Source organism: Rattus norvegicus, chromosome 8 (genome assembly GCF_036323735.1).
Source record: "Rattus norvegicus strain BN/NHsdMcwi chromosome 8, GRCr8, whole genome shotgun sequence".
In the NCBI taxonomy this organism is placed as follows: Eukaryota; Metazoa; Chordata; class Mammalia; order Rodentia; family Muridae; genus Rattus; species Rattus norvegicus.
Window position 1 is genome coordinate 45,331,777 of NC_086026.1, and position 9,108 is coordinate 45,340,884.

The 9,108-nt window shown below is 49.3% G+C and overlaps 1 protein-coding gene across 5 annotated transcripts in view; it reads right to left on the reverse strand.

Annotated features, from left to right (window-relative positions):
* Window positions 1-8,690, reverse strand: part of Robo3 (roundabout guidance receptor 3) — an 18,144-nt gene extending 9,454 nt beyond the window's left edge. The window contains exons 1-9 of one of the 5 annotated variants that reach the window (XM_063265426.1): window positions 8,154-8,689; window positions 4,795-5,160; window positions 4,336-4,493; window positions 3,396-3,516; window positions 3,156-3,294; window positions 2,779-2,906; window positions 2,422-2,546; window positions 552-723; window positions 73-278 (exon numbers count right to left, since the gene is read on the reverse strand). In XM_063265426.1, the coding sequence (XP_063121496.1) occupies window positions 73-278; window positions 552-723; window positions 2,422-2,546; window positions 2,779-2,906; window positions 3,156-3,294; window positions 3,396-3,516; window positions 4,336-4,493; window positions 4,795-5,160; window positions 8,154-8,313 (1,575 nt within the window). In that variant the 5' untranslated portion in view covers window positions 8,314-8,689. Of the gene's footprint in view, window positions 1-72; window positions 279-551; window positions 724-2,421; window positions 2,547-2,778; window positions 2,907-3,155; window positions 3,355-3,395; window positions 3,517-4,335; window positions 4,494-4,794; window positions 5,161-8,153 lie in introns of those variants that run through there. The other 4 variants (NM_001394075.1, XM_017595621.3, XM_063265427.1 and 1 more) reach the window with 4 other exon arrangements.
* Between the last annotated feature and the right edge of the window lie 418 nt (window positions 8,691-9,108).

The window sequence follows — 9,108 nt, forward strand, 5'->3', positions numbered from 1 at the left end:
GTACTTACTAGAGTTGGAATGTGGACCAGATAGCTATTTTCCAGTTACAGGGACTCCAGGGATGGCACTCACCTGTACACTGGCAATGTATAGTGTGCCGTTGTCCATTAAGTTGAACTGTGAGTTATCCCCCTGCAGCCACGTCTCATCCTTCTTCCATTGGACATTGGGCTGAGGGTTTCCAATCACTCTGCATGGCAGCCACACAGAAGAGCCAAGTACCAATGTCTGATTGGCTGGTCCCTGGAGAATGATGGGAGGTAGTCCATCTATGGAGGCTGAGAGAGAGAGGGAGAACTTGGGTCAGGAAACCTTTGTCCTTCTGCCTTATATGGCTCATCATCTCATCCCTCCCTCCTTGTCCTCCAAGACGGCTTTAACAATCATGTCTAGTCTCTGCCTGGGACCATTTTGCTGCTCGTTTCCAAACATCAAGAATGTCCCTCAGGAAAATGCCATTTCCCTTTAAGACACATTGAACAACATCCAATGGAAACAGACCTCTTAAAAGAATGGATCCTGGGTCCAACCCTCTCTCCACAGACACGTACCTCCTTTTATCTCTAACAGGGCCTTAGCCAGGATGCTACCAGCCACACTGACAGCCTGGCACACATAGTAGCCACCATCCCCGATCTTTACTTCAGTGATGTTGAGCTGGCCTCTTGGAGAGACTAAGAGGCGTCCCATGGGCTGGAGTGACTGACTAGGGAAAAGCAAGACCTGGAATGGAGCAAGAAAACAAGATAGGGAATTGGCAGTGTGTAGAGAGCCCTATTCCTGCTGAGAGAAGCCTTAAGATTTTAGTTTGCACTCTGCCTCCAGTCATTGACATGACCCTGGTCAATTAGTTAGCCAACTGACAAAAGTAATGGACATTTATTAGAAGCTCTCAGCTTCCATGTCCCCGTTCTGTGACTTTATTGGTTGACAACCTCTAAGAAACTTAGCTATGAGATAAGGCAGGAGGATCACAAGTTAAGAGACTGGCCTTAGCTCAGAAGATGAACTATCTGGGGCCAGGGGAGATGGCTCAGTGGTTAAGAGCACTGGCTGCTCTTCTAGAGGACCTGGGTTCAGTTCCCAGCAACCACATAGCAGTTCACAACTGTCTGTAACTCCAGTTCTAGTAGATCTGACACCCTCACACAAACATACATGCGAGCAAAACACCAATGAGCATAAACAAATCTTTTTAAAAAGAAGAACTAGGGGCTGGAGAGATGGCTCAGCAGTTATGAGCATTAACTGCTCTTCTAGAGGTCCTGAGTTCAATTCCCAGCAACCACATGGTGGCTCACAACCATCTGTAATGGGATCTGATGCCCTCTTCTGTTATGTCTGAAACAGTGTACTCACATACATTAAATAAATAAATAAACAAACAAATCAGAAGAAGAGGAAGAGGAGAGGAAGAGGAGGAGGAGGAGGAGGAGGAGGAGGAGGAAGAGGAAGAGGAAGAAGAAGAAGAAGAAGAAGAAGAAGAAGAAGAAGAAGAAGAAGAAGAAGAAGAAGAAGAAGAAGAAGAAGAAGAATTAACCAACAACAACTAAAATAAATAAAATCTCTGGCCCAGTATATCTTTATAAGCCCCAATTTCCCCAAATTTGACTCTCAGAGCTTAGGGATCAAACTCAGTATGAAGGAATCATGGGAATGTTTCATAAAACAGCATGATAAAGGCTAAATATTTTCTGTCTTAGCATTTTACTTTAGAGAGACATGTGGAGAGGAGAGAAAACAAGTTTTAGTCTCTGGACAACAGGTCAGGCTGAGACTCTGATTCCCCTCTTACTCCCTCCTACCAACACCATTTTCATCCCCATGAGGACCTAATTAAAATGCAACAGTCACAAGAACTGGAGATGTTGGGGAATTGTGGCCATGGGTTTGGAACAAAGATCTTGTAGTTTTCCTGAAGTGTAGATTTACTGTAGTTTACTATAGTGACCCTCCTTCCACAGAGAAAATCACTTAAGTTGTAACTTCCATTCTATTGGGTAGTGTGATCTGGATTTGTTCACTGGGTGGAAAGGAGACGGTTGTGAGTGCCGCTGGTGAAATGAGCAATCAATAGAGCAACTCATCTACCCTAAGAAGAGTTAATTCCTTCAATACTTGGTTTCCAGGTCCAAAAGCCAAGGCCTAGAGGGCTTGGGGGAAGAATAACTTATCTGGATTTCTACTTTCAAGACAGCACATAAAGATCCTCTCAGAACTGTTCCGCACCACCTAACATATTATCATTGAGTTGTCCAAGTGTCGAAATGACCTGGTCCTTTTTATCCTCATCGCCTTATTTGCTCCTCTCAACCTGCAAGAGTTTCTGGGACAGGAAGCTGAGAGAGAAGTTTGCAGAAAGTGGAGGGAGAGAAAGATCCAGAAGGAAAATCGGTCGGAGCTTTGGAATGCTCTACCCACTTGACTCCCTTCCTTCTGCCAGAAGATGGCAGGTGGTGGGTTTCCTTTGGTCTCACATTGGAAAGACACGTTTTCTCCAGGAGCTGCTGTCTGGTTCTGGGGCTTAGTCACAAACTGTGGTGGGACTGGGAAGGAGAGAGACAGAAAAGGGAGCTGGGATTCAGTGGTAGGGAGTGCAAAGCTGGCTTAACAAAGCAGACATCCATCCTCGCTCAAATCTCCTTGGTTTTATCTTTTCTCCCTCCAGAAGTATCTCTCATGATCTACCCATACCTTCTGTTCTGTCCTCTCTCCCCATTCTCCTCCAACATCACCCCTCATACCACCCCTGCAAGCTGACCCAGGAGGAGCCCTCACCGTGAACACTGAGGGAGCCAGATGCCTCTGCTCGGCCCACACTGTTTTCTGCCACACAGGTGTAAGTCCCCTCGTCTTCAGCACTCACTTGCTCGATCCAAAGGCTGTGGTCACTCCGAATCTCATACCTGCTCCACTCCCCATATCAAGCTGGGTTGGCCACAGCTACAAACCCCTTCTCTCTCCCCCAGAGCAAACACCAGGGTCAAGATAGGCAAGGCAGGATTCACATGGTACAAAAGAAGATGGCACCCACTCTATGAAATAAGTTAAGCCAGGGACCACTAGTTCTGGGAAATAAATTTCTCTATGCCATGGTCAGGGAGGGTCTGGGATTCCTTGGATCCTTCTGCAGTCAGAAGGAAGGGGCTTCTCACCTGCCAGTGGGCAGCTCCCCATCATCCTTGCGCCAGCGTAGATTGGGCTGGGGATCTCCCTGCACCTCACACAGGAAATTCACAGGGGCATCAGCCAGGACAACCTGGTTTATTGGTCTACGCAGAAATGAGGGACGCTCTACAGAGTAGGAGCCATTGAACTGTCAGGGGTTCTGTTCTGCACAGTTATTTGCTCACTGGGCTACACACTCCCATAACTCCAAAATGCCCGGTGCCTACCCAGTACCACAAGTTCAGCTGCCCCACTCTCTCGTTCTCCAGCCATGTTGGAGGCTACACACATGTACATGCCAGCATCACTCTTGAATGTATGTGACATCATCAGCTTTCCTCCACGTATCTGGAGAATAACAAGGGTAACATTGGTCCTTTACAGTCATCAAAATGTTTGTGTGTGTGTGTGTGTGTGTGTGTGTGTGCTTGTATATGTGTGTGTAAATTTCTTTTTTGGTTCTTATAGTAAGTTAATTAAGAAAACTAATGAAGTTGATTCATGTGTCAGATATGGGGGTTTGGGGCATCATGGTGTTCTCTCTTGAATTTTTTTGGGGGAGGGAGGTTGAGACAGGGTTTCTCTGTTTAGCTATGGATGTCCTAGAACTCATTTTGTAGAACAGATGGGCTGCCTCTGCCTCCCAAGGGCTGGGATTAGAGGTATGCATCAGCACACCCAGCTCTCTCCACTTTAAAACAAAACAAAACTCAGTTCTTTACTTAGTAGCTTAATTTCAGACCGTCTACTATACAATAACAAGACATTATTACTAGGTCTCAAGACCCTTAAGACTAGTGGTTCTCAACCTTCCTAATGCTGCAACCCTTTAATACATAGTTTCTCCTGTATGTATTCTCATAAGGGTGTGGCGACCGCCAACCATAAATTTTTTTCTTGATAGTTCATAACTGTAATTCTGTGGCTCTTATGAACTGTAATGTAAATGTGTGATGTGCAGAATATTTGATATGCAACCCCCAAAGGAGTCACAACCCAGAGGCTAAAAAGCAGTCTTAGATTTTAGACTTCCTTCTTTGAGTCTTCCTCCTGTAGGCTCATTGCCTACATGCATATTCTCTCTCTCTCTCTCTCTCTCTCTCTCTCTCTCTCTGACACACTGACACACACACACACACACACACACACACACACACACACACTCACGGTGATCCTTCCCTCCTCTTCCTTAAGCTTTGTATTGCCCTTCTTCCAGGTCACCAAAGGCTCTGGGTGACCCTTAGGGGGCACGCATTCCATTACTGCTGGCTCCCCCACTGCTACCACCACGTTCCCAGGAGATTGCCGGAAATCGTCTCGGAGGACTGAGAATAGAGAAGGGGCCATGGGGAGAAAGGTCAGAAAAATAAACAAGGTAGAATGAGGTTAACAGGAGCTGAGTGTCCCGGGAGGGGGTCCCGACTGACCCGGTTTTCTGAAATACCAAGTCAAACCTACTTCTTTCCCCACGGTCAAGGTTTGGCGTTAGAGACCAAAGGTCTTCGTTCCAGAAAGAGATTCAGTGGGCTGACCGCACCCCGCCCTGCCCCTCCCCCCCCAGGCAACTCTCCGTCGGTCTTGCCGAGTGCCCCAGGCTCTAGAAGCACCAGCTGACCAAACTCTCACCAGCTACTTCCAGAGAGGCGTTTCTGCTAGCCGCTGCTCCCAGGTAGTTGCGAGCCACACAGGTGTAGACACCCTCGTCAGGCCGAGAGCGACGCCCGTGCACGATGCGGGGAAAGAAGAGGGCGCCGCTGGGCAGCAGCAGGCGGTGAGCCCGCGGATCCTCGCGTGCAGTGGCCACGCGCGCCCCATTCTTGTACCACTCGATGTTGGGTCGAGGCCGGCCTTCAGCACGGCAGGGCAGAGTGGCCGGCTCGCCCCTGGAAACGAGCAGATCTGGCGGCTGCTCCACGATGCGTGGCATGGCATCCTCGGGTCCAACTCTTGACCCTGGAGAAGGAGGTAACTCAAAGTGCCCAGGCAAGGCAACTGGGGAAAAAAAAAAACCACGGCTTGCTCTAGAGTGTAAGAGAACACTCTGCCTCGCTCATCTCTCATGTTTTCTTTGCTAGAGAGCCATCTGCATCAGCCCACCTGTCCTTCCCCTCTGTAGGCTCTGATATCGTCTTAGCCTGAAAAGGAAATGCCCTCAGATAGGCAGATCTATAGAAGGATCCGGGCACAAACTCCTAGGAAGGCTTTCTGGGCCTCCTTGAGATCCAGGCCTCCTTTCTTGACTAGTGTAAGTGAGAGATGGCTGAGCATAGTTTAGCGAGGAACCTGTACCCTAGCAAGTTGGTCTGCACTCACACACACTGACTCACACATGTAATTCTTGCTCAGTGAGCAACCAACCATGCATGCTGTACCGTAGCAGACACTAGATTATTCACCTCTGAGTGATCCCTGCCCCCCAAGGTGAAATGGACAAAGCAAATTGTCCTTCATTTAAGAAAAAGTGTTGAGAGTTGGGGCTAAGACTAGAAAGGTTCTTAATTTGAATACTATGAGGCCCCAGATAATCTATTATTATTATTATTATTATTATTATTTCCATGGATCCTGTGATATCACAGAAACTAAACATGGCGGAAGTGGAAATTTGAGTGGCGCTGCTTTTCCTGAAAGGTACAATTTTAAAAATCAGGAAAGAAATTCCTTTCCTTCCTTACTTTCTTGAAACAATTTCTCTGTAGATTCTGCCCCTTCCTTTCTCCTGTCCTACAGACCTCCGTTCTGAAGCTGGTTCATCTCCCGCCTCAAGTTTGGAATCCAGGTGTCATCCTCACCCACAAATGTCCCCACTCCCCCATTTGTGTCCCCATCCTCGTTTTCACCTATACAGATATGGAATAGTTAAATACTGACTCTGAGCACTCAGTCAGAGCTATCCGCTTCTGCCAATAGGCGGCGCTGAAGACTTTCACAATCCGGTGACCTTAAATAACCAGGGACTGCTGGGCGCATCTGTTCTGTGGATCTCTCTCGCCCCCACCCCTCCTACCCTGTTCCAAGATCCTCGGGGGCCTCTTGGTTCTAAGCCCAGTGGGGGATTAGGTTTCGTTTCTTGCCCTTCCTTTTAAGAGTTCTGGTATAGAGAAAGCTGGGACGTGGCGGGTGCAGGCTCCACCCTGGTGGGGTTGATTTGACTGCTCGGAATAAAATCAATTTCTCTCCCACGTATAGAAGAGAATAAATTTTTCAGTCCTTTCCCTTCTAGATGGAATCTCTGCTCTCCGTGTCTCTTTTCTCCGTTCCACCCCAATCCTGGTTTGGAAACACTCCACCGAGGAGAGGCCCCTGGAATGGCTAGAGCCCAGGCTTTGGCATTGAAATGCTCTGAGCTGGAACCTCAGGCTTGACACTTCTCAGAGTTAGTAAATTGGACGTATTATTTAACTTCAGCCCATTGGTGGCCCATGCCTGTAGGCTCTGGATGTAAATATGTAAAGGCATTTGGATTAGGAGTTCAGAGGCTGACTGGGTTACATAGCTAGTCTAGGTCTCAAAACACACACACACACACACACACACACACACACACACACACACAAAGCTCGTCTCTAAATTTCACTTTACGTGCAATGTAGAAGTCCAAAACCCCAAAAGGATGTAAAGCACATCAGTAGCTATGACAAGTTTACTGCTATTTAATATCCTTTCCTTCCCAGCACTTTCTTATGGCTCCTACAGTCTCTACCTGAGTGAGACTCCAGGCTCTAGAATTTGTAAACCCATCTATCTCCACATCGCAAACCCCTCACATGTGATGAAAATGCATTTAGGTTCCCTGCTGCCAAGACTTTGTTCTATGCAGCTTTTGTGATCACTGCCCTATTCTTTACCCCCCATAGCTGTGTTTCCCTAGTGGCAGTGTGTAGCGACTAACAGTCCTCTTCCCTCACTGGCTTTTCAAGCTGGAATGAGAGGATAGATGTCTTGTGTGAAGCTCTAGGTGAGTCAAGAAAGTCGGTGAAAATAACTGCTTAGTCTCTTGGGACTCCTCAAAGGTGATAAGACTGGAGAATCCCAGCCCTACTCCTTCTATCAACACCCTTCTGGTCCATTCTTCCCCCCTAATTCCTGCAGAGGCAGCCCAGGGCTCCCTTTCCCTGGAATTTCTTCCTGCTGGTTCCTGGTCTCCAGAGATGCTTCGACAGCAGCCTAATGAATAGCTAATGACCATGCAAATAGGGCTCTGGGGCTCCTCCCCTGCACCTGAGTACGAGAGAGAGAGAGAGAGAGAGAGAGAGAGAGAGAGAGAGAGAGAGAGAGAGAACGCGCCTCCCCCATCATTAAGACGCCCGAAAATGTGGACCCTGGCCAGAGTCTGGCGACCTAGCCTCAGTGGGACAGAGGCTTCCCAGAGGAAGAGTTCCCGACGCCAGCCGGGAGCACGATCAGGCTTCTCTCCAGACTGCCTGCGGCGCTCAGGGAGGCAGCGCTGTCTCAAGTTATTTATTAATCACTGTAATTAGCGGTAACGACCTCGCCACTACTCTGCCAGGCTGGGTCAGCTGTGAGTCTCACAGGGGATACAAACTTATTACTAAGTTTCCTTGAAAAGATCGCTGACTTTGACTCTCCGCATCAAAACACCTACAAAGTTGGGGGCTTTCCCACCCCTGCTCTGAGTAAGGTTTTTGAAAACTTTAGGTCCTTGAGGTGACATCAGCTACTTGAGTGCATCACCTAGTGCCTGGTTAAGCCTTGGCCGACTGGCGACAGCGTGCCCTCTTCTAATGTCCCTTCTTAGCTCGGAATTTGCCCTTCACGGTTCTCCCACCTGGGGTGGGCGTGATAGGTGGGTAGTAGGAGAGATGAGGAGATACACCAACTCAGATGCTCCTTTGGGACCCCACTTCCCAGGAGGTCCTGACAGGCACCTCTGCGTCCTGGAAGGGAAGGAGACCTTGTCTTCCCCTCCAAGTAGCCCTCTCATTCCGATCCCCAAATCTAAGGTCCCCATCAAACAGTCTCACCATTGAGAGAGGGGTCTCCAGGAGGAAGCAGGCTAGGGTTGAGCGCTGCCAGCGAGGAGTTGAAACCGAAGAGTAGCTCGCTGGAGTTGGTGATGTCTCCCGCCAGGGAGTCCGCGAACAAGTTCATCTGTAGTAGTGTTTTAAGCAGGTAGCGCAGCATAATGCGGCCTGCCTGGGTCTTGGGTGGGGGCCTCGGAGCCCAGCCCCTGGGTCTGGAACCCGTGGGCCGGGAGCCGTAAGCCCCTCCACAGCCTTTGCGCGCTGCCGCAGCCACGATGCCGCTGTCCTGCAGGCGTGCCTGGGTACGGCCGTGCCTCTGCGCGGGCTGTCCTCCTTCGCTGGTTCTTCTCTCCACCCTCCAGTGCCAGAGTCCCCTGGGAGCTGGGCGGGCGGAAAGCAGGTGCCACTCGGATCACGCCGTAATTAAGGGCTTAATCCGCCTCCCTCCATACCCCCACCTCCACCAGAACGGCCACTAGCAGGGCAGCGCGCAAGTTAGAATCCCCGCCCCACACTCCTCTCATCAAATGTTGCTCTGAACCTGGCGGGAGAGTTTTCCTCTCTCAGAGCACCCAAGATGCGGACTGAACCTCTGTCAGACTCTGCCCTTCTTTCTAAAATTATAGCAGGAATTATATCCTTTCTTGAACGTCAGGGAAACTGAGGCATTGGAAGAGCAAACGCTGTTGAGCTCTAATGTCCCAGCTTCCATTCCAGTCCCTTCCAAATTCTGGGGCTTGGAGAGGTGAGCGCAGGATGCTAGGATGCTAGGATACTAGGAGGAAGAGAATTCCACTGCTGGATCACCTCCCGCCCCATCTGCGCACCCTGATTCCCCCTTAGCCCTGTGGTTTGGCAGTCGAAGTCCACGGTATATAGTCTCCCAACTTGACCTGGAGTCCTGCCCCAGACGCCCCAGTCAGGAATTCCTGCAGGATGTTCAGAACTGAATAAA